The following is a 24,808-nucleotide window of genomic DNA, read 5'->3' as shown; positions in this document are numbered from 1 at the left end:
AGCAAGCTGAAATACAATAAGTGTAAGTTTTAATGTTTTACAAAATATTTGTATTCATCGTGTTACACAAAGATAACACTCTTTCCTTCCATTTCAGACTCCATCGTTATAATATTTTGGATAATTTTGGCTGTTTTTGTGGGAGTCCTCTTTCTCAGCTTGAATCTAATGTCTCGCAGTGGGAATTTGCCAAAGTAAGTGTGATGCATCATCTTTCAAAGCTCCGCTGCCTCAAGTGAAGAAAGAGGGAAGTGGGTTTTCTAACTGAATAGATTCTTAATAATTCTAAAGCCACAAAGCTTTACTTTAACCTTTAATAATGTATTATTATTGCAGGAATAGAAGATCCAAAGGAGCCCACAGAGCATCCATTGTTTGACCAGAGGCTGAAACTGAAGATAATTTTTTTGTTGATGCAAGAACAATTGAGGTGAAGGACACAAATCCAAATAACTGAGCCTGAAAAGAGCTATGGAGGACACGTATTGTTTACAATGCAGCAAATAAGTCAACTTTTTTTTCACCTCACTCAATACCTACAAAGTGCAAGGCCACCTTTTCCAGTACACAAATGTTACATAACAATTACAGTGTCCTTTAACTTTAATCTGCAGTGTGCATGCATGAGAACCCTGGATGTTATAAGGACAAGGACAGCATGGGTATGTTATTGTTCTTCACTCATGTTTTACTACTTTTGATCCTTTTTTTAATTATTATTTATTTAGTCCCAGACACCTTTTATGGTCGAATACTCATAATCCACACATACAGAAGCAGTTAAAACGTAATAAAACATTTTAAATTTGTTACAGATTTGAAAATGAACAGTCTATAACAAAAGTTTTTTTTTTACAAATGTTTATATCTCAGTTTACAATAATGAAACAAACAGCCAATTGTAATTAGGTCCATCTTAAAGAACAGTAGTTTTCAGATATAACATTTAACTCTTGGTTTCGGTGATTTCTTTACAGATGGCTCTGACAGCTGTTTGTATCTGTGATGATTTGGATGCTTTCTGTTTCTTGCTCTTGGCTCTGGTCACCAAACTGACATGAGACTGAAACAGTTCTGCTGACGCGGCTCCACTCCACAGTTCGTGTATGTACAACGACAACAGGAACTGTCCTGCTTCTGGAAAGAAGAAAACAAGATGTTTAATTCATTTACATTATGTTTTTGTTTTTTTGTTTTTTTACAACTGAGTGCTATACAGCTATTACAGATACTGACATAGAAAAAATAAATATACCTACTCATGTTTTTCTTTTGTGATTTTCTGCATTGTACATTGTATGTCTAACTATTTTTTAATCTAAAGTCATTACAATTTCTTATTCTTATCAAGCAGTCATATCATTTAACTTTCACATGCTATAGAGCCTGTTAAAAGTTTCTCCTCCACTACTGAAAAATCTGTATTCCTTCGGGGGATAATTAGATTCGCGTATATCCATGTAATGGTGAGTGACTGGGGCACCGAAACGCAGCCTCTGAATAACACATTATCTGCTGTGAAACTCGTTCATTTCCCCAATATTTTGTTATCGTACGCTAGTGCTATTCCCCGTTGAGTTACCTGTTATCATCATCCGGGGTGATGATAACAAGTAACTCCAGACGAGTTTCGCGGCAGATAATGTGTTATATAGAGGCTGCGTTTGGGTGCCCCAGTCATTCCCACTACATGGATATACACAGATCTAAATACTTCCCGAAGAATACAAATTACACAAAAGTTATATGGGTGAGTAAACGACCGTATTTCATGCCAGAAATAAGGTCCAGGTTGTGAAAAACGGTAGTTCCCCTTTAAACCTGTTCTTAATAATGTGACTAAGCAAATCAGTGTATTGCATTGTTTTGTACATCCCCAACACTGGTTATCTGATAGTGACTACAATAAATGTTGTAAAACAGAATTTGACATTTTTCTGATTATATTTTAATAAAAGACAAAAACAATCTATATGATTAACAGTCATGGAATGCCAGATTTGCCAATTTTGTTTTAAGTCAGTAAGTTTAAGTTGGTTGCATCTAGCAATATAAAGTCAATAATAAATCATTTTATATTTTAATGTTACATAACACATTAAGTTAAAAAGCTTGGCTAAATGTCTGTGCAATTTAAGTGTGTCAGTACAACAGAGATATGTCGGCAGGATGGAGCAGGAAAGTGAGTACCAGTACTGCCACAGTATTGCAGTGATTTAGTATAGTTTGGTATGCACATTAGCCAGCACAGAAAGAGCTTGAGAATAAGGTTGCAGACTCTTACCCTGTCTAGACTGGTCATGTGTGGTGTCTGGCATGCAGGCAGAGACAACAGCCTTATGGAAATCTGGAAGGGTGCCTTGTCTCTCCAGTAAGCAGATCATAATGTTGGTAAAAGGCCGAAAGGTTTCTGCTCTTGCTGAAGACGGAGCTTCGAAGGCCTGGTGGTAGAGCCGAAGGAGGTCGGCTTTCAAGCCAGGATCTCGCAGCACAACATCCACGATCTCACAGTGCTTTATCACAGCCTTTTCAACCCAGCGCAGGAATGATTGTGTTCTGTTTTCATCATACAAGTCCTCCACCAACCACCTCAGGGACCACTTCGTAAGCAGGTGTGCTGTATCGCCGGCCAGCCGACTGAGATTCAGTTTGTCCGTTGGCTGAGCTGGCTGAGGTTCGGAGAGGTTAAACACAGGCTCCCAGTGAACAAAGATACTGCTGAGGTAAGATTTACACCCTGTCAGAAGACTCTCATCTTGTTTCTCAGCCTCAGTGTCTTCTGCCAGGTTCTCTTTTCTCATGCGGGCCTGGGAAACCGAGCTCTTACCTCTGGCTTTATCCTTCCCCGTCCCTGAAGGGAAAGAAGAACAAAATAAAGTGTATTTTATTAATGACACAATGAATGATTTATTTAATATGAAACAGGACAAGACTCTAAACCTTCCACTGTCATGTAATGTCATCCCATATAACAACACAATACTTTGGAAGCCTTGTTTGTATTTGTTTTCCTGCAGAATATATGGCTATATGTGTGTTAAATTCTTATTGGAGTGTTTAAACGTGTGATGCCTAGTTCTTTATAATTTGTCTAATTTTGGCAAATGTTATTATTCTGATATTATTTGAGAGATAAAGACAAATAACAACTCTCATCTGCATGATAGATTCTGTTACCCATGATAGAACACTCACCCATCAATTCCTTTACTTTATGCTTCTCAGTTAAGGCTTGTATTTGACTAAGCAGCACTGTGTTGTGCGACAAAGAGGCCCAGCAGAGAAGCAGGGAGAGGGTTTCAGTACAGGAGAGAGGTTGTGGGTGAAGTGTGAGCCAGTCGGCCTGTTTGTTTATGTTGAGAGCTGTCCCACGATGCTTCAGCACAGAGGACAGGGTCTGCAGAAACAGGCTAAGCTGAGCGGCCTTGACACCCAACCTGGCAGGAGGAGATAAAACAAACACCGTCACCCTTGACCAGCGGACAGTCAACAAATTTGACTGTGGCCCGACATCTCGTCTTTAGCCGACCACACGCTGACTTCGAGTTTTGTGGTAAATGCCTGCATCACTGTGATGTCCCACAACCACTGCGTGTATCCGATGGTTACGCCGATTTACCTGAGGTGTTTGCTGATGGTTAACGTCACGCACAAGAATTCGCTGATGAATGGGAGAGGGAGACATTTCACTGAAGGTTTAGGCTGAGGTTTCTCTTCAGTAGATGAGGAGGCCTTGGCTCCGTCCAGCGGTTTTTCCTTCTGGCCAAGGTTAGTAAACCACAGCACGTGGAGCAGATCAATGATGGCACAGAGAAGCTGTTGGCTTAGACTCCTGAGGAGCACAAAAGTACAGACTTATGCAGCAAATGCAAAACCAATTGAAGAGTTTTAGCAATAATATGAATGATAATATCAAAATAAAGAAACTTACCTTTTTTCAACTAGTTGTGTTATCCAGGTTAGGAGCCCTGAGCTCTTGGTGAGGTTATAAGCGGCTTTGGTCACACTGACAGCCTGGCACAACACCCTGATGATCAGTGCCTGTGTGAAGAGATGCACAGCAGACATATCAGAGAATTTGTCACTTTGTTGTCATTAATCTGTTCATTTGTATTTGTTTTCTAGCCTAATATTCTTTTACTCGCTGTCTTGACTGCACCACTAATGTGTCAAGTAACTGTTATTCCAGCACTGTGTACCTGGAAGTGTTCGTCACACAGGGGGCTGCTGCTGAAGCCTAAAAGGATCTGAAAGACGCCTTGCTGGTTGCACAGTTCATAGCAGTGTCCATCGCTTATCCCTCCCTCCAGCACACTCAGGATCCACTCACGCTCCATCTTGTGCTGCAGAGAACATTAGACAGGACGGTCATCCTCCCCCCGCAGCTGACACCCCTTCCCAGAAAACTAACATCAGTCTAAAAATGCCCGAGTTGAGCAAACAAACAGATAAAGGTTAAATGTTGTTGACGCAAGTTAGAGTTTTATTTGGACAGTCGTTATTTGTTCAGGGACAATTCGGCAATCGAGATTAGAGTCGGTACAGAAAAGCAACAAAACAACCTGTCAGCAGTTTTCTGATTGTGATTTACCTCCAAGTCAAAGCCGTAGAATAACTTGAAGAATTCAGGGACTCTTCTGAAGTCCAAACTCTGATGGGACAGCAGGAACCTGTTTAACACCACGTACATGTGGTCCTCTGGGAAAACAGGAAAAGAAGTTCAACGACACTGAAGGAAAAGTTAGGTTTTGCAGTAATAGTATATAGTATGTAGAAATGATCAGTCTCAAACAAGTCTTGAACAAATATGCTTAAACAAATATCAACGGTCAAATGACACGGGCCGGTGTCTAATTCAAGAATTCAGGGTTACACACCAGGTTTGAGCATCTGCTGAGCCACTCTGCTGATGTAGGTGGTCAGGATAAATGGAAGTTTTTGATTCTGGTGTTGAATTCCATTCTTTACCATGTCCATCAAATACAGCACCTGTTCGACAAAAACAAACTCGTCACCGTCTCTGGAGGCGATTTTCAAACCGCACAAAGTTTTACACAACTCACAAGCCGCCCTCTATTTACCTGTCTCTTCTCTCTGAAACGCGCTCCCTCCAGGTGGTGGTAGAAGCAGCTGAGCACGTGGTACGCCGCCGCTCTCACCTTGGCGTCGTAGCTGCTCAGAGCCATCACGGCCACTCCGAGAGCATGGCTGGATACAAACTTGAAGCAGTCGATGACGCACTCTGTCACAGAGGAAGAAAAAGACGTAAGATGTAAGCGCCGACGACCCAGATTAGGATTCTGAGTGATGACAAACAGTGAAATGTGCTACCTGGCCGCAGCATGGCACTGAACAAAGGCATAAGAAAGCAGGGATCGTACAAATTCCCAAGGTCCTTCACTTTATTGTTTTTGTACAGCTGCTCCGTATCATCCTAAAAGAGAGCAGAAAAGGTATATTGACGCCCCAGCTATACATTTCAGAATACTGTAGCACCGTATACCATAAGGGATATTTGCAAAAGTATGGTTCTTAATTTCGGGAGACTAATCCTTTACGGATGATCTGAAAAGCAAATATGATTTAAAATGTTACCTGCAGAATGATGCTGCGCTGCTGTGGGAAGTGTGCAATAGTTTGGAGCATCCTGTCAGGATTCAGGAGGGCCAGAAGGTCATCTGAGCTCGCCTGCTTCCACAGAGAAGCTCCGAGGGTCTTCCTGGTCTTGTGGTGCTCCACAGCTGCTGGGCCCCACAGGAAAGATCTGCAGCAGAAAAGTCACACTCAAGCAAGTGTATGTGTTGAAGGTGCAAGATTAAAAAAAAGAAAAAATGAATGCAACTTACTGAAACTTCAGCAGACTGACTTGATTTCGTTCATATTCTTGAAGGAGCAGTAACAGTTTCTGATCTATAAAAAAAAAAAAAAGATGTAAGAACAACAACCACACAAACAAAAAAATGAAACCAGATCCTGATTCTTGTTTTACCTAATGTAGACAGTGTAGCTCCATATGCTCCCAAAAGTATACCAAAGTGGTTGACGTTACAGACCGCTGGGCATTTCTTCACCAGACACAGAAGAAGGGATACTAACGCTTCTGAAAGGACAATTAAAAACAAGTGCGTTCAATAACAAAAAATTAAGATATGGGAATGTGGCGTCAAGCTTGCTGCTAAATCTTTTTTATTTATTATACCTTTAGCCCGACACGTGCTCGGCTCCTCATTAGAGTCCAGCATGGTGGGCAGGAACAGAGAATGGCTGCTGGTCATCATGTGAAGAGTGGTTAAAGGTATCAGGTCCTTCTGTGCTTCACCGCCACTGTACATCAACTCCAACAGGCTACTCAACGTGTTCAGGAAGTGGTGGTCTCTGTAGCGATATCTAGAGAATTTAAGAAGATTTTTTTTAGGTCATTTTTCAAAAATAATTTGACACAGCTGATGAAATGACAGAACGCAGCTTACTTGAGCCCATTTTTGACAAAACTGTTCCACTCAGATGCGGCGATGTCTTCACCTGTCTGCGTAAAGATAAAGAAACATTGCAAAAGGTGAAGTCGTAATGATGCCACATGGGGAAATTATTTCTCTGCATTTGAGCCATCCCTTCATTCACACAATAGTTTGGGGGTTAGGTGCCCTCAGCCAGCAACCCTTCGGTCCCACCACTACGCCACAGCTCTGCCAATAACATGTCGGTGAAGACCGCCTATTATCCAGGTCACGGCATATCAAACAGGTGAGGTTTCAGACAATGTGTAAAAATAACCCACCAGGAGTCGCTGCAGTCTTTGCAGGATCTTCTGCTCCTGTTCCGACGGGGCAGCAGCCTGATCTTTAGAGTGACTGTAAGACGCAACGAGACATTTGAAGGCTGCAGTGGTGACAGACTTCCTCCACTTCTCTTGTTCCTCTGGATAATCGCCAAGTTTCTCAGTGACGACATCAACCAGTTGCCACCTGAAAGACAAAAAAAGAATTTAGCCATAACTACTGAGAGTAGTCATTTATTTTTTATTAAGTATTTCAGTAAAGTGTACCTTTCAAAACTGTCCACATTCTGAAGAGCGCTGGGAAGATTGTTGATTAAATTCCTCATGTCCTTGATGTTTGCAGAGAGTTTGATGAGACAAACAAGTGTTTCTGAAAGCTGGGCTCCAGAGTCCTCTGTCAAGTTACCCAGAATACACTGGGACAATTTGGAAAGCAGTGCTTGCTTCAAGGCTTTCAGAACTTCTTTTTGCACTATGAAAAAAACGGGAGTCAATCAAATGAATACACAAGTGGAAATAAGAGGAGACAGAGTGACATAAATCTTTGTGCTTTATGCTTTTAGACTACAGAGATATACTGGTTTCAGTACATACCATCTATGGGTCTGGCCGGGTCCTCTCTACTTGTCACCTGTAAGTAGGTATGAATCAGAGGAAGGAAGGCCTCTGTCTCTTCTGACAGCTTCTGCATGTTTCCAAGTTCTAGGCACCACACCTCAAAGCAGAGGCGGTGAGTGGAGCAGTTCTGCAGCAGCAGAGAGCTGATAGCTACAGAGCCTGGGAGAGGCCGCTTCAGGCAGTGCAGCAACACATCTGTGTGGATGAGCTTGGCACTGCCCGGTTCACTTTGCAGAGTCTGGAGCAAGAAGGCCTCTAGAGCGGGGTTGGAGCAGGATAGCAGCAAGGTGCCCAGGCCGTGGAGGTGTGCCTGCGTCAGAAACGTACCCTGATGCTGGGAAGAAGTAGACTTACATTCTGTGAGGATCTGCAGCGCCGCATGGCCGTAAATGCTGAGCTCAGATTGCGTCCCCTCACTGCTGGTGGAAATGAGGCTCTCATGGGGAAGCAGCAGCAACTTGGAGACCACCTCTCTCAGATTGCAGGAATCCATGTAGCTGTGCAGAGACAGCAGGGCCCGGAAAGCTCTGGAGTGCGTCTTCGCAGGTTGAGAACCATTTACGATCAATTCATTGAGAGCAGCTCGTTCTACGGCCTCCATGTAGCTAGAAAGGACATCCAGGCGACTCAGATCATGAAGAATGGGCGCACCGATCTTCAGCAGGTTAAGAATGTTGTCGGTCAGCTGAGTACACAAGTGCTTTAGTCTGACAGGACTCAGCGAGTGGGGAGGAAATGAAGACAGCTCCAGAGCCAGGAACCACTGCTCCAAACAGGGATGTTTGAAGATGGAGCCAAGAGCTGAAACAAGGATCTAAAGACAGGGGGAGCCATATTAGAGTCAGTTATTCAAACAAAAATACTGTTCGCAGTTTTACTTTAAAGGCTGTTTTTTCTTTCTAACCTGCTCTTTATTGGTTTCTGCTGGGGATGACTGGTTGAGTTCCAGAAAGAGGTCTGATCCCTCTTGGGATTTCTCTGCCGCTGGCTCAGAGTTTGTGCTTTCCTGAAAGCTTTGCAGCTTAGTCACCATATCTTGGAGTATTCCCATGAAAGTCTTCAGAAGGGCAGCTCCAATGTCTTTGGAGAACTGTGCAGAAGGACATGAAGTGTATATTCTAACCTAATAATTTACCGAGTAGTCAACTTGTTGTGTGCTCTTACCGTGCCAAAGTTTTCCACTGTTGATTTGATGTAGAGTAAGGTCTGCTTAATTGCAACTGGAAACTCTGCCACTGACGCGGAAGAGAGAGCTTCTTCCACATTTTGCCTGAAGGTATCCTCAAGCAAAGTTCTTGATCCTTGGATGTAAGCAGCTTTCATCAGCGCGGTGCATGACGTGGGGGCTGGCAATCCCACTGACTGGCATTCGGAAGACTTGAACTGAAAAGAAAGAGTGCTGTAATTAGGCAGATTGAGGTATTACAAGTACACCACTTTCCGTTTAACCGCTAATAAAAACTGACCAGTTCCTCCCGGCACTGCTGCGGTAGCCATTTGGAGTAGTACTGATGAAAGCGTTCAATGGATGAATGAGGCGCAGCAGAGAGTTCTGAGGAAACAAGCTCTTTGTCGTACTGCAGAAGAGCCAGACAGAAGGGGAGCGGCTCTCTCTGACAGTGGAGCACATCTGAGAGCACTGCAGACAAGTATTCATGTATCACCCCTGAAGAAGGAGAAGACAGATGGTTAGCAACATCACAAGAATCAGCGCTTCTAGTTTTGAAATACATGATAAATGAAAAGGAGAAATCTCTTTTATGAATAAAGAACTTTGCAATTACCATTTATTATTTTTTATTTAACTCTCTTACACCCCTTTTTTTCTGTATGTGCAACCGAGCTACTGTGAGCATACTATTTCCCTTGTGGATCAATAAAGTCTATCCAAGTCTAAGTCTAAAAAGTAGATTTCCCTCATCTAATTAAGATTTTTTTCTTTCATAAAAGTTGAGGCAGATTTGGGTTACCCTTATCAGCTGGAAGTTTGTTTCGGGCCTCGAGGGCAGCAGGTACCACGGCACTGAAGGGGAAGGTTTGGATAATGAGGTCCTCGCTCAGAGACGGCCCAAACTCCTCCATCTCGCCATCATTTCCCTCCATGATGACATCCAGCATGTCTAAGACATCTAAAAGACAACGTCAGATTAAATAATTATTTTTTTTAAGTTTCGTGGCTTGAAGAAATGAACTCCGTCTTTGCATGCTCACCATCTATGTGTGAGACCGGGATACTGACTGCGTCGCCCTCCTGGCTGCTCAGGTTAGCTTGCAGATAACCTGCCTCCTGAACCAGGCTGGCGACTTTATCAGTGTACGTGTGGGAACTGCACACCAGTTTAACCAACACCTAGAGGAGGAGATGGGGAGTTTACACAAAAATACACGATCTTGTTGCATTTCCACTGCAGGAACTTCCTCTAACATTTCTGGTTGCTCAGCCACTTGCAGCATTTTATTTCAGCCAGCGTATTTAAAACCGTCTTTCCACAACTGCTTGTCACAACTCTTTGTCAGCACTGACTCAGCGAGTAATACAGTAAAAACACAAGTTTTCATATGTCAGCGGAATCATTTGCCTAATTTTCACACTTTTTCCACTGCAAGCACTGCAAAAGAACCTTTAACTCCTAGAAAAAAAGTTCCTGTGACTAAAGCACCCAGGGTATTTGGGTGGAAATACAGCAATCGGCAGCCTTACCCTCTCCAAGAACTGGATAACGGTCTCTTGTTGGTCCGGTTGTAGTCTGGCCAGCTGGTTGAGCCAAAGCTCAAGCTCAGTCCAGGTGTGCTCAAATACACCAGTGTCCTTTAGTACCTGTAGACACATCAAGGAATACACTGGTTACTTTGTCTTAAAAGTCAGTTTTAGAAATTTAGTAATTCATTTACACTTCTGGAAAAAAGTTCATTATGCTTCAGGCACATCAGGCACACAGCACATCCTTTAGAAATAATGTTGTGCACTCAAATGGAATAATAAATCAGTTAAAAAATAAATCGAACCCGACAGTAGGTTTCTGAAGTGAATCCAAACACCTAAATGTCTCCACCTCACAGAGCGAAGGCTTAAAGCACAGAAAAGAGAGAAGAAGTAAAGAAACGCTCCTTACTTTTAGGACCAGCATCTGAGTGGAGGTTTTCAGGTGGCTGCTGCTTCCGCTGCTGCTGCTGCTGACAAACATCTTGAGAAGCAGGTAAAGTACTGATTTCTCTCCGGATTCTGTATCGGCTACATCCTGTGAAGAGAAAAGAGAAGCAATGTAGAGCAGGGTAGAAACAAAGCAGATCATATTAGGCATTCTAGACAAATATATGACACAGTGCATGGTGAATAAAAGTTGTTCACCTGTATGCGGAACCAGGAGAATTTGCTCGCAGGAAGATCCAAGGCCAGCTGCAGTATCTGATACTGCAAGACAGGGGGAACTTCTTCTCTCATTCCTTTCTCTGACACGATCCCTGCAGCGGGGGAAAACAGTGACTCAGCTTTAAAGCCTTGCTATTGAAAAGAACTCAGGAGTTAGACTGCATCTAGAAAAAAAAATAAAAAATACTACCTTTGATGAGCTTGCTGAAGTCAAATTTGCACTGGCTAACCAGATGTGGCACCACTTTCTGGTAAAGACACATGACCTGAAGGATCATAGCCTTCAGCAGGATGACCTCAGCCGTCTCTTCAGCTGTTCAACATCAAGCACAAAAGCCAGTCAATAAACATGGTGCTACTTGTTGTATAGGATTAACTTAAAGATGTGATGTACAGTAAATACTACTACCAGGCACTTCATTTTCATTAACGGTCAGTTCAGCACTCGCTTCAGTTTTAGGCTTCTTTTCTTCACCGTCCGTCTTTTCCTTTTTGCTGAGCGACTGCCACGTTGAAACTATGCTCGTCATGTCGGGCAGCGTCTGCAGCACAGCATGAAAAATGACTTGAGACTTGAGTTGATGAAAGAGCATTGTTACAGCTTGTGTGCGGTAAAGAGGAGCTCACCTTGCTGAGTGTCTCCCTGTACTGCTGCACCAGTTCCCCCATCATGTCACATGAATACAAATCTGAGCTGTACCACACAGATTTATCCAAAAGGTACTCCATGTTCTTGTTGGCTCTCTTCAAGATGAAATTCATCAGGGACAGCGTTGTAAGCTGCATTGTTGAGTTGGCAAGCTGTCAAATCAGAGAAAAGAATATAGTAAGTATTTTTAAAGTCTTTTCAATAGTCGCCGCACTGATTTGTTCATTTTGAGTCACTTACTTTGAGGCCCTGTGTGAAGAAGGCCTTGTTGCAGACGGGAGGAACAGATATCACCATGATCATGGACAGCAAGCGAGGCAGGGGGACAACCTCACACGTTTGAAAGACTGTGAAAATCTCTGGCTGGGCCTCGTAGATCTGACATTAAATTGCAAAGAAGATTATTAGTGTTTAAAAGTAGACATTAAACATAATGATGTGTTGAAAACCTGTTGATAATAAGCAGACAATAAGCCTCCAGGCTTATCTACTGCTTGAAGCTATGTTTTTTTTTCACAAAGACAGAGTATGAATAATTTTTAGTTTTTAAATTCCAGATACATGAAATCAAAAGCTGGACAAATATTCCCACTTTTCATACGTTGTTATCAATATGAAGTAATTTATACCTATTGCCAATTACCTAAATCCAATGTATCCAGATCAACAACCCATACCAGCAATAATTACCTTTTTAATTAACTTGACATTGTCTTGCCAAGCACTTTTGAGGCGTGGGGTGTATGAATAACGAGTCTCCTTGAAGTATCTGGACAGAATGTCAGGGCTAGCTTTCAGCACATTCACCACCAGCTCTGCCACCAGTTCATCCTCAGTCGCCTGCTTCAGCCCCACCAAGAACTGAAGCAAGACAATGTTGCCAGCTCTGCGAAGAAGTACAATACGGTAAAACACGATGGATCTCCAAAATAGTACAACGTAAAGGTGTCTCGTCGGTCCCTTACCTGCCGGCTGTGCCGAGGCTGGCATCGTGAAAGCTGATTCCGTGCTTACGGGAGCAACACAGGTCAAGGAGGAAACTGTGCACGAGTTCCCGGATGACCGATGTTCCAGGGTGCTCCGAGTCTTCCACCATCTTAGGGAAATAGAAATAATTAAACGCACGATTTGAAAAGCAAATTTGGCCAACATAGCCCATGTTAACAGACACAAGACAAAAAGCAAGAAACCTACTCTGTCGTCATCTGTGGTTGCATCAACAATCCCGTTCCATTTGTACAGGGATGCAATGTTGGCCAATACAGCAGGTGTGAAAAAACGCACTTTCTGCGTTTTACTAATGCCTTTGTTTAGCACAACCTGCAGGAAGAGGAATAAATAGGATTACCAAATAAATAAACTTGATTGAAATAAAGAAAGTGTGAAACTGGTGAGTACTCACTCTAGTCCTCAACGTGGACAAAATCAGATTGACGGTGGACATCCTGTCCTCCTTCAGACCTGTACGCAGAATCTCTGGCAGCAGTTCTGACACAACAAATTAACAAGTTATGCATACACCTGGGATAATTATCATTAGAGTATAATGTATATTTAATTATTACCTTTCATTTCTAATATTTGTCCAACTGTTGCATTATCCCCAGACACCAAAAAGGACAGCACAAACTGGATAAAAGCCAGGCGCACATCAGGTCTACCCTGCAAAAAAACATACAGAGAAGAATGCATCTATCTACAATTTCTACTACATGGTGTAAATTCAAACGACCAACGCTGCTTCATACCCTCTTATCCTTTCTGTTTGCAAGTCCAGAGAGAGTCTTATTAATGTGAATGTGACTTAGGACCTCTCTTGCAGCTTCTGCACCTTGAGACACCAAGGCGGACAGCAGACTGAGGCACTGACGGACAAACCTGCACGCATCAGAAAACACAACATTGGAGTCACAACTGGCGCAGGTCAGGTTGTAGCAGACATTTCCCCGCGCTGAGATAATTTAGACCAACCTGTGATTTTCCGAACGGAAAGACCCCTGCACAAGTTTCATGTGGCTAGAAACGATCTTTTTCATAATCGTGTAGCCAACCACGTTGAAGTGAGTCAGGTCACTGGCTGTCCTTAGAAGGATCACCTCCAAGCACTGAAAAATCAGCTGCATCTGAACAGAAAGAAGATTTGGTTTGAGTTTAACCTGTCAAAAAAAAAAAAAAAGAGAGAGAAAACAGGCAAAATATCTCATCTTACCTCATTCTCCTTGTGCGTTTCTCCTTCTAGCAATTTGAATATTTCTGCACACTCCATTGAGATTTTAAGATAACCTTCAACCACATCATACAGGTCAGAGCATGGCAGCTTCTTAGACGTTGATATAAACTTCTCCAGTCCTGCAGGGGAGGAAGGATGATGCTCAGAGACTTGCTAAGACTAATAAATGATCCCGTGAAATATGTATTAAAAAAAAAAAAAAAAAAACTTTTAAAATATACTTACCCTTCATGGCTGTGGTGGGTTCCTTTAGCATGGCTTTAAATACAGTCCCATTGAACTCCGGAGCTTTTTCTTTCTTCGCCGGAGTGTCTGACTCCGCAGAGTCTTCGCTGCTGCGCTTTTTACCCATTTTTTTTATAAACAAGAAAACCTAATATTAGTGACTGCTGCTGCTAGTTTTCCTGTAATCCCATGCCATAAAAGTTGTCACATTAATCCACGTTGTGGTGTAAACAGAGAGAGCCTTCCGACGAAATTGTCGTCCGGGCTGAACCGTTTCCTTCTGAACTTTAGTTCCGCGTTATTTAGCTTCCGCTAATTGATAACCCGCGGCTATGGAGGACCTGTGCTTCAAAAATGAATAAATCAATAAATAAATGACTCAATAAATAAGGTAAATGTGATAAATTATAAAATGTGATATACATAGATATTTTTTATTTTAATTTGCTTCAGTATTTATTTAACATTGCACTGATTCCCTTATTTCTTCACTTTCCCATTTAAGTGCCATTACATTTTAAATATATCTGCCTATGCATTCATTCCGGCATTTCTTTTTTTTATATACATATTCCCTTATGCATCTTCCCTTATAATACAAATGTGTTGGCTGTCAAGTACCACTTCAGCAGGCAAATGAAAAAGCAAATAACCATTGTAGCAGCTGGCTTTAACTCAGACTCTGTGGCTGGAGATGAAAAGCTCCCTGACTGAAATGACTGGCGACCACTGGAATATGTGGAGCAGTACACTGGCATGGTGTTGATAAAAATTAACTGCGCGTAGACATAACTGCACATGCATATATCCTATGTCAGTGGCTGTGGTAGCTTTCCTAACACTTGACTTGTCTCCCACCACTTTTCTAAAGGAATTATTAATTTATATATTTTTGGAGCTTCGAATTTGATGTCTTGTCATGCCGTACCCACAAATTAGGATGCCCGGCTATTAGTGTCAAAATACATCATGACAGATTTTTCAGTTGGAGCAGACGCTTGTATGTAAATGTGATCACTGTTGTGAAACTTCAGAAGACATGAGGAAGACTTCAGATTCTGTATGGGCTTTTTTTAGGTCATATCCATGTCAGGACTGTTTCCTTCAGGCTTAACAGGTATGTGTGTCAGTTGATATGTGTTAATTTTACTACTAATCATTATCACTATTTAACCAATGGATTGTTTAAAATAAAATTTGAGTCTATATTGAGGACAGGCAACTGCAGTTTTTTTTATCGGTTTTCAGCATGTCGAGTTTGCTGAGGCCATGCAGGCATAGTTGTGGTTTAGCTTTGTAGCCTATTTGAAGAGTACGTGGTTTTCAACCAAAGTGGAGTCTCAGTTATTTAAACAAATGTTTTCAGGCACTGGCTAACTAAATCTGAAAGTTGCTGTCAAGTGTGATAAGGGCTCGTTGCTGCTGGAGCTCAGTAAACCTCAGTTATGTATTGAAAATTAGAAATATAAAACATATTTTTGACACAGTGATTTTTACATTTTCTGTTTTAGTATGTTATCCATTACTTGTCAGATTAAAATGTGGAGTGAAAATCAGGTCGCTCTACTGGTAAATGAACTCTAAGCTGACTCAGACAATCAAATTTAGAAAATAGGCCCACGCTGCAAGAAGACACCACACTAAAACATTGCATCTTCAAACATCTGCATTTAGTGATGGGAATGATGGGAAATAAAACTGTTGCTATTGGGCGGTTATTATTTATTTGAATGAGATAGTGCTCTCACATAAAAAGCAAAATGACAAGGCGTACAATCCATGCTGATTGGATGAATTCACTCATTTAGTTGTTAGTCAGATGTATGTCCAACAGGGGTCGCTGTTGAACATGCAGCTTGAAAGATTTGAGATTTCAGGAATAATGAGTAAAACTGACTTGCAGGAAAACTGGCAACTTCAGCAAAACAGATTGTCTGGTGGCTCAGTTAATCAGATACAATCCAGTCAGGCAGACACGCTGACGTGAATTACTTTTGCTGCAATATGTCGTGAACTATTAAAAACAGTTTAGTCATCGAGCCTCCAGATTCTTCACGGGGAGACAAACTTATGTAAGAGCCACTGTGAGTTTGGACCTGCAGAGTCTCTATTGTCTGGGATGCTTCTTGGGATTCTGGTGATTTGATTACAGCGCCCTGCTGCGTATGCAGTAAAACACATCTGCTGTGGTGCAGACATAACTTTAAATGTTAAAACTTTCCTTTAAGTTAGCTCTTCAGTTTTCTCAGTTTAATTATGTGCTAATATGCTGCCAAACAACCGCAGCCTTGGGAAGTAGTTCAAAGAAATGGGGGCCCATTTCTCTGAATGTCTAAACTGCCCAGCTTATGATTGGGCTTTAATTTTATTTTTCGTCAAAGTTATTAGACCAGCTCCAGTGTTGCCTGAATCTGTGACCATTTTTAAAAATAAATAGAGGGTTTCCTTTTATAACCTTATACTGCTGGGTGTCCAAAACCAGAAATATTTAGCTGTGAGTTGGTAGCGCTGACTACGGCAGCATTGGTGCATTTACAGCTGGTGTCACAATTAATGGTAATACTAGCTCATAATGCGTAATGACGTCTAATATTGAAAAAATTTTAACTTTATAGACAAGAATTGACATATTACACATATGGTATACAATTAAGAATTAATGCAATTAATAACTAGCTTTAGCTTAATTAATTAGAATCTCTACACTCATTTGATTTTAGGCTGCATGGAGATCATTTTAATCCAGAGTGCTACTCAGTCACATGCTTGTGGTGGAAACGAGGAAACATCTGGCACCTGCCACCTGTATTTGAGTTCTGGTTGAGCAAAGACTTCTGCGTCAGTGCAAGCCTGTGAGTAATTCACTCTTTTAAAATTTATGAAAGAAGCACAAGTGATAATAGTAAATCCATTCAAGTCAAGATTTCAGTGCTATTACCGTGGATTGCTGCAGAGACCTTGGAGAAGGACATTTGCATCTGCAGACTGATGAAGTGCGCATTCAGCTCCATAGTGACGGTCAGTTTTTCACAGCTATTTCCAGACTAGATATGTTAATTCCTTTACATCTAAACTGGTGCACATTTCAACCTCTTGAGGTTGATATTTAGTGAAAAATGTTCCGTGCTCTTCTCGTCATGACCTGTTGCCGAAGTCCCCTCACAGCGCGATCACATTATGTTGGATGAGAGAGGAAGCAGGAGTGGCAAAGTTTTCCGGTCCATAAATGCTATGTTTATTTTTGAAGTTCTAGCCTGGTGTGCACCATTTCCTAAAATATCATCTCCGTGAATCAAAACGGTGGGTGTACAAAGCCTGTCATTGCTCTGACAGGAGAGGTTAGACCTTTATAGTCCTGGGATGTAAAGTACAGTAGGAGCAGGATGTACATTGGTTCAAAGAGTTTTGCGCCATATGTGATCATTTCCAGGGCAAACCTCTTCTCTTTTGTGCAATGAAAGAGAAAAGGGGTTATTTATGACACTGGTTACTCCTTTCCATGCCACAGTGTGCAATGTGCTACACTACTCCGCACTGATATGGAAAAAGCACGTAGAAACTGAGCAAAGCATCATTTTGCTGAATACAAAAACACAGAAGTTTTTATGAGGTTGTAAGCTTTCTTACAAAGTTTCAGGTATTTCCATTTCTTTCACATAAAAAACCCGCTCAAAGATTACAAACATTACTCTCCGTGTCCAACTGTAAATCACAAGGTTATATATGATACTTGTGTTGACTTCCTCTATTACGATGCCAGTAGCACAACTGGGTCTGGATAGAGCTGCTGGGTGGTTTCCAAAAAGCTCTTTTCCACAGCTGAAGCCACTTTACCATGCCTGTATTCACCACAGCGGACCACAGGCCCTTCTGTGAGGTTGCTGCGCTTCCGTTGTGCGCCTCTCAGAGCTCCTCAAACCCTCCTCACGATAACACTACAGCCGATGCTGTTGGAGGATCAAAGATCACCTCGCGCTTAACAAACAGCTAGACACTCGGCCTATCAGAAACATCTGGGAGTGGTTGGTTGCAGCTGTTGGTGCATGCCCACACCCCTGAAACAATCAGGACTCGCGCCAGATGTGGAGATCATCTCACGTAAAGTACAGATGTTTCTGTTCCTCAGAGTCACACACCACAGGAAAAAGCTGGATGCTTCTGAAGTCCTATTAAATTTAGACTGTTTGTGCTGCACCCAGATTGGGCTTGGTGCCTTGGGATATGCCACCGGGTTGTGGGTTGTCACTATTCAACAGGCTGATTGAAAACAGCGCTGCGTGCAAAATGCGTATGGAAACGCATGCACCCATTTGTTTTTCTCCAAATGGGTGAGCTTGAACCACTAAATATCACCTAATTTGACCCCAGTGATGATATGCAGAGAAGAATGCTTTAGAACATTTTCATGCATTTTACATAATAAGCACTTATACTGTATTTCTGTGGAAGAAATATGCTGCCTAAATTTGGTGCTCGTTGAAGCCGCCTCATGTTTACCACAGCACACTTCATAACATACCATAACATCGCAGTTTCCGAAACCCGTCACTTCAGCACCACCAGTGTTTGAAGAAAATATTCAGAACAGCAAAACAAAACCCACTATCACACTTAAACGTCCCCCGTATATTCAAGTAATAAAAAGAACTGTCAGTAAAATGTCAAAGTGAAGAAACACCCCTTAATGTGTATTAAAATTGTTGAGACGTTGCCAAGCTGGATTTCTACTTTAAAGGGGAACTACTGTTTTTTTACAACCTGGACCTTATTTCTAGCATAAAATACGGTCGTTTATTCACCCATATAACTTTTGTGTCATTTGCACTCTTTCAGGAGATAATTAGATCATCAATATAGTGGCAGTGAATGGGGCACCGAAACGCAGCCTCTATATAACGCATTTTCTGCCGCGAAACTCTTTCATTTCACCAATATTTTGTTATGATACACTAGTGCTATTCCCCGTTGAGTCCAGAGTTACCTGTTATCATCATCCAGGGTCTGTAGATTGACCTACAGACCCTGGATGATGTCGTCTCTGAGCGCCGTCTCTGTCGTCTCTGTAGGTCAATCTACAGACCCCGGATGATGATAACACGTAACTCCAGACTCAACGGGGAATAGCACTAGCGTACGATAACAAAATATTGGCGAAATGAACGAGTTTCGCGGCAGATAATGCGTTATTTAGAGGCTGCGTTTCGGTGCCCCGGTCACTCCCACTATATGGATATACGCTGATCTAATTATCTCCTGAACTGGTGCAAATGACACCAAAGTCATATGGGTGAGTAAAAGATCATATTTTATGCCAGAAATAAGGTTCAGGTTGTAAAAAACAGTGGTTTTACGATATGCGTTCATATCCTCTGTTGATATGTAAAGTTAATGATGCACAGACCTGAAGACACCTATAGAGTGATTGTGGAGCTGACATATTAATGCAGCGGATTTTGATGTTAATCCCAGACCTGAGATGGTCTGGAGAGAGTCTTCCGCTCCGGCAGACTCCCTGCGGTGATTAGAAAAACACTTTGGTGGATATTACACCCTGTTATTCTTTCCCTCTCCTGTCTCTGCCTGTTCCCGCTCTGTGCACACCATTGAAACAACATCTTTGGCCCAGGCTCGTAGAGCATGACATCGGAAGCAAAGTTCAATGAGGCGACACCCCCCCCCCCCGTTCTTATGAATGAAATGTTTTGTTTTTTTCCTTCTGTACATCAAAGGGAGGTCTTCTGCTCATGCTGGCAATTAGATTCTGTACGTCTCTTCCTTGGGGTTTCTCTTGCAGTAATGAGTTGGTCTTTTATAAGACGACATGCAGTTGTTTTCAGCATCGGTCTGTTCTCCAGCCCAGTGGTTATTTAAAGTGTGTTAATGTGGAACCTGCACCAGAAGGCACTAAAGCTCAGCAGATAGTTCACCTGTCAGAAGATGTCACTGTAGAGCGTTGGCTGAATCCTGCCTTCATTACCTGACATCCTTGTTCTAGATACGAGACGGCAGAACGGTGCAGCACGGTGTGAGCAGGTGAGACGAGCTAATGGGAGTTTTCTTGTACATCAGTGAGTCAGTAAGCTGTAACAACTCTTTCTTTACAGTGACAAACCTGTCAGAGGCTTTTTGAAGAAAGCATTACGTTTTAATTAACTGCTTATCTCTTGGCCTAGCAGATATCTCTGGGGAATTTCCATTTACTTCATAGGTGTTTCTTCTTTCCACGTTAATTGTAATTTAATTTGGAGAATTCAGTTAAAAGTCACAGATGATACATTTTTAGGTTTTTATATTAGTTCCTGTATTGAGTTTGGACAGGATCCCAGAGAGAAAGAAGAGGAGCCAGACAAATTTAATCTGTCTAAACTGTTTATTTTCTTCAGTTTTCTCTTGCAAACACCTATATTCTCACCGCTGAAATACTCTTTTCTGTCTTGCAAGTTGTTTGATTGTGGGTGGTGTGCAATAGAGTGCATGTGTGTGAACAGGATTCGAGTTGAATGTATGAAGCGCAGCCCTGGAAACGCAGATTGTTCTCATGCAACTGGCCTATGACCTCAGAAGACACGGGCTGCCGCATCTTGAGATGCTTTCACACGAGTGGTGATCATGAAGCCGCTTCGTACGGCGTGTTATGACAGTTTCATCCTCGGTCAATTACTTGGCTGTAGGTTTTGGCTGCAGGTTCCCGAACCGATGCGTTTGAAAGTAAAGGATTAAAACAAGGATGTGGTTATTTTCTATAGCTGAGCTTATAAAATGATTTCTTTCACCCATTAAAATGATTACGCCGGTATATTTGTCTGTAATTTCTGATGTGAAGCCTTGACGGTGTATTTTTAGTAGTGGGCTCAGCAGCTGCTTTATAGAGTGCTGCTGATTATAGTGTTTGTGCAAACCAAAGCACATATGGCCTTGACAGTATCGCAGCAGCTCTCCTCTTGAACATCTGTGCATGACTAATACCGAAACATGACATCGTGATGTAGTATCTTCCCATGGGTCCTTTTATGTATTAGATTTACTTCCCATCACCTTTATACCTCTTTTTGAGTGTGCCAGGGATTTCTTTAGCTTTACTATTTAGCATTGTTCCTAAACTGACAAGCATTTATAATGTTTCCCAAGATGGGCTTATTTTACACAACAGACTGCGTTGCATGCTAGAGGTTCTCAGTCGGGTGATTTAAAGACACAGAATTTAACTGACCAGCTGTCCGGCCCTTCAGAAAATGGATGTGCACGGTCACAGCTGTGTGTTATGGGCCCTTTGATGTCACTCTATTCTCACAGTATAAATTTGAGGTAAAATTCCTGCTTATTGCAACCGAGCATGGCCAATGCAAAAATATAAGTCTTTATAATTTGAAGGCTTTGCCCCAAGGACGAACACACCAAAGAAACCGAGGCCCGCAGAGAGTCATTTGTTTCATAATATTAATCAGACAGTTATATTAATCATGAATGAACTTGAAAGTGCTGGAGGAATTCCAGCAAATCCAGCAAACAAGTAAATCACATTACTCTGTAAATATTTATATTTGCTGCATATTTGATTTCATAATGCATTCACATGAAGCCAAATTGGAGACTTTATTATGAAAGGTAATTGGAGAAGTATTTTCATTAATTTCCTTCGGGGATAGTCATGCTAACAACATGATTTTGCTCACACATATGGTCTGATTAGGATTTAATTAGACCATATGTTTGAGCAAAATCATGTCGTTAGCATGACTATATTTATATTTCCTTCAGCCCTGTTCACGATTTCATGACACTGTGGACAAAATATTTGCATTTAGATGAATTTGAATTACTGAAAATGTATAATGGTCAGAGACTAGTGTACTGGACCATAGTATAGGATGTTGACTTTAAAAAAACAAACAAACGAGAGGACAAATATAGTCCTCCAAGATTCGGACAGCTTCCGTTGCTTTCCATCATCCACAAACACTACATTTGAGCGCACACTTCCTCAGAGAAATGCACAGATTCACTTGACCTCTTATCCCAGAATCCTACTGGGGATTCCCAGCATAGATGAATGATGATGGCAAAAGCACTCCCCTCTATGCACCTGGCAGTTCGTCTTTAAATGCCAGGATTTGCACATTTTTTGAAAGCCGCAAATTTTTTGGCTCGGTATTTATTGTTTAAGGAATCAGCTGCAGTCAAGAATAAAATGAAGAAATAATAGAAATTGACTATGACAATTAAATTCCATAGCCACACTCACTGATAACAAATGAGGGAACTATCGCTGGATGAAGGTAATTAATACTTTACATGAGCTGAAAGCGAAAAACCACAGCCTGGCAACCTGGCTCTGCAATTTGCAACCCTGCAAAATAATATCTGCAGCTTCCGTGTTTCCACAACTTTCTTTTCTATTTTTGAGAAAACGCATAAAAACACACACAAGACAGGAATAAAAGCACAAATCCTCAAATGTGTTTTGAACTCGAGCATGCACGACGTCAAGAAAGCTGTTTTGCGTTTGCATCTCCATGAGGAACTGTTTAACATTTCTAACTATACAGCCCTGTTTCTTGTTATGTAAATGTTTGCTCATGAGCGTGACCGTGTGGATCATGTGACCCTTGGACAAATTGTTGATGAAGATGGCAGCCTCGAGGTTTGATGCCTTACCACTAAATACGGAACTGGCAAAACAACATTCTTCGCACACATGTCCCTTTTTTTGTTTTAACCGCAGCATAAAACAGAAAAAATGAAAAATGCTGCTGATATCTTCAACAAGAAATCTGCGCTTGAATGTGAATGCACTGCTCTCTGTGAACCTCCTGTTCACACAGAACTAATGAGGCTGACATTTCTTCAGGCTGTTATGCAAGTATTTCATATATAGGTCCACTTCTCCCTATCAGCCTTTTAAAGAGGTTGACTTTAAGTGAACTCTCGCAGCGTAGTTTTTCTCGATTAACTCAAGCGGGACGACTTTTGAACATTGTTCCGCAGTCTTCCGCATTGATTATCCTTTTAACTGTGTGTTCGTGTTGACTGACAAGTTCAGAAAAAATTTGTGAAACGAGATGCTCCCTCCACCATAAATACAGGAGTGTAATTTACTGTTGATAGGAGGGCGTGGGCCATTCATGCTTCCTGTGGAACCGAGCGAAAGCTCCACGTCTGCCAAAGAAAATGATCACAGCAACTGACTCATGACAGAGAAAAATAGTTTCCACGGTTATATATTATTTCAGTTTATCCTGTCACTCCATCCGTATGATGCTTTGAATGATCGCCCCCTTTTTAAAATATTTTTTACTAATGATGGTTGGGAGGACATGCAGTGGTAGCGGAGTAAAGAGTTCAGTAAAGGCTACCATGGTGAAGCCGTGAAGGAATTCACCCAGGTTGCTCTGAGCTGACCCTGACAGTGATTGTTCACTTCAGTGCCAAGGCTCATTGCTGTGGCGTGTTTCAAAGTGACGGACCGAGTCGAGTCAACACATTCTAAACTTTCTCAAGTGACAGCATTGTGAATGTGGAGTAATGGGATTAGAGGCTTTTTTTTTTAGCTCTTTATTTTTTTTCTTTCCTCAAAGAAACATTTGCTTGAGCAATTTAATTGTTTTTGGGAATTCCAGGCCATCTCCCTCAATGCTGCGCATTCCTTTCCCCCTGCAACACAATGCATTCCTGGAGAGTAAAAGTGATCTCCATCAGAATTACTTAGACTCCCTACAATGTCTCAGGAATTTTGTCCTGCAGGAGAACGACATGTTGGACTGTGTGATTGATAGTGTATTAATTAGAAAGCATTCACCGCTGAAGTGGGTGTCATTGTTATAAGCCAGACTGCTGCTAACTGGACACAGGCCCAAAGCAGGTCTGACTGTGCGTATCATGTAGAAGCAATGAAGTCTGAAGAAAAACGAATAGACGATATTAACACATTCTGATGCTTGCTGTTAAGTAATTTAATAAATGTATGTTCCCCGGGTGCTTTCGCTATCCAGAGAGCATCCAAATTTTAATTTACATATCGCATTAGAGCCACGTCCTCAAGCCAGAGAAATCTTTACGCTGACATGCTGGAGGATTCACATGCTTAATGGTAGATCAGTTTCACTCTCCGTTGCATTTCTGCATGGATTGAGGGAAAAAAATGCCAGTTTTATTGATTTTCTTAACTCATCCTGAGAATGCTGTCAACAACTTAAGAAGCAGATTAATTCTCGTTAACTTCAGCTTCAACTGCATTCAAGTAAGCCTGTTATTGGTATAGAACCAGGACAAAAGAGACACGTTTAAATCCAATATACCGCACAGGACTAAACAAACAGACAGGCTGAATAAATCATGCTGTGTTACCACAAATAACCCAAGGTATGAATGTTAAAACTGGACGTGAAGCGTTTGATATTCTCATGCTGTTCGCAATTTCCCACCAGTCATGATAAATTTTGTATTTGCGTATGAAGGTAGCCCCGGGCGTTAAAAAGCCCGGTTTACTTGTACTTAACATTTATTTTTGACGACCCCCATCTCAACATGATGCAAAGTTCTCCAAGTTTTACCAATTAAATAGGGGACCTATGAGATAAATTTACCAATGAACAACAGACTAGGAGACAGGAATGCAGGTGGATAGCTCCACTTGCTCTGCAGAAGTGTTAAACTATTTAAAAGTCTGCATGCACACAATCTGTCCAAGAAAAGCAAATAAGTCTCAGGCAACTTACTGGCTTTGTTGTCCCAGAAGACATGCGAGACACAATGTTGTTGTGGTTAGTAAGACTTTTCTTTCTTTCTTTTTTTTAGCCTTTTAAATCCACGCAGGCATTTGCAGAGCAGGCAAAGTCTTTGTCAGCAGCCCTGCTTTGTATTTATGTAGTCACGCACATTCACACCTTGGATTTGGAGCACAGCCGCGTCTTCCTTCAGTTCAGTCCCCGAGCTCTAACT

At 41.7% G+C, this 24,808-nt stretch overlaps 1 protein-coding gene across 2 annotated transcripts; it reads right to left on the bottom strand.

Annotated features, from left to right (window-relative positions):
- Positions 1-337: 337 nt before the first annotated feature.
- Positions 338-14,257, bottom strand: urb1 (URB1 ribosome biogenesis homolog). Of its 2 annotated transcripts, XM_084559127.1 has the most exons (39): positions 13,871-14,257; positions 13,625-13,764; positions 13,387-13,538; positions 13,164-13,293; positions 12,981-13,077; positions 12,818-12,903; positions 12,610-12,735; positions 12,381-12,511; positions 12,106-12,301; positions 11,656-11,793; positions 11,394-11,567; positions 11,176-11,308; positions 10,957-11,079; positions 10,746-10,858; positions 10,510-10,635; positions 10,098-10,214; positions 9,608-9,746; positions 9,367-9,525; positions 8,863-9,062; positions 8,561-8,779; positions 8,301-8,486; positions 7,373-8,210; positions 7,046-7,250; positions 6,779-6,965; positions 6,471-6,526; positions 6,200-6,387; positions 5,990-6,100; positions 5,847-5,910; positions 5,596-5,764; positions 5,332-5,434; positions 5,082-5,242; positions 4,878-4,989; positions 4,592-4,698; positions 4,200-4,343; positions 3,932-4,041; positions 3,620-3,832; positions 3,196-3,437; positions 2,285-2,851; positions 338-1,137 (listed from the first exon to the last, which is right to left on the bottom strand). In XM_084559127.1, the coding sequence occupies exons 1-39, from the start codon at positions 13,995-13,997 to the stop codon at positions 947-949; spliced, it is 6,780 nt and encodes a 2,259-aa protein (XP_084415253.1). In that variant the 5' UTR covers positions 13,998-14,257; the 3' UTR covers positions 338-946. The 2 variants fall into 2 exon arrangements, with proteins under 2 accessions (XP_084415253.1, XP_084415252.1); XM_084559126.1 differs by having other exon boundaries at positions 12,106-12,735.
- Between the last annotated feature and the right edge of the window lie 10,551 nt (positions 14,258-24,808).

The sequence above is a fragment of the Chelon labrosus genome (assembly GCF_963514085.1).
Source record: "Chelon labrosus genome assembly, chromosome: 13".
NCBI classification, from domain to species: Eukaryota; Metazoa; Chordata; class Actinopteri; order Mugiliformes; family Mugilidae; genus Chelon; species Chelon labrosus.
The sequence above is the reverse complement of the archived record's forward strand: the minus strand, read 5'-3'. Positions and strand labels throughout refer to the sequence as shown.

Coding starts and splice junctions, on each gene's coding strand:
- urb1 (XM_084559126.1), bottom strand. CDS start 13,997: ATGGGTAAAAAGCGCAGCAGCGAAGACTCTGCGGAGTCAGACACTCCG. Junction 9,063..9,366: donor CAAACTTCCAGCTGATAAGG/GTAACCCAAATC, acceptor CTCCTTCTTCAG/GGGTGATACATGAATACTTG. Junction 5,243..5,331: donor CAGTGCCATGCTGCGGCCAG/GTAGCACATTTC, acceptor CCTCTGTGACAG/AGTGCGTCATCGACTGCTTC.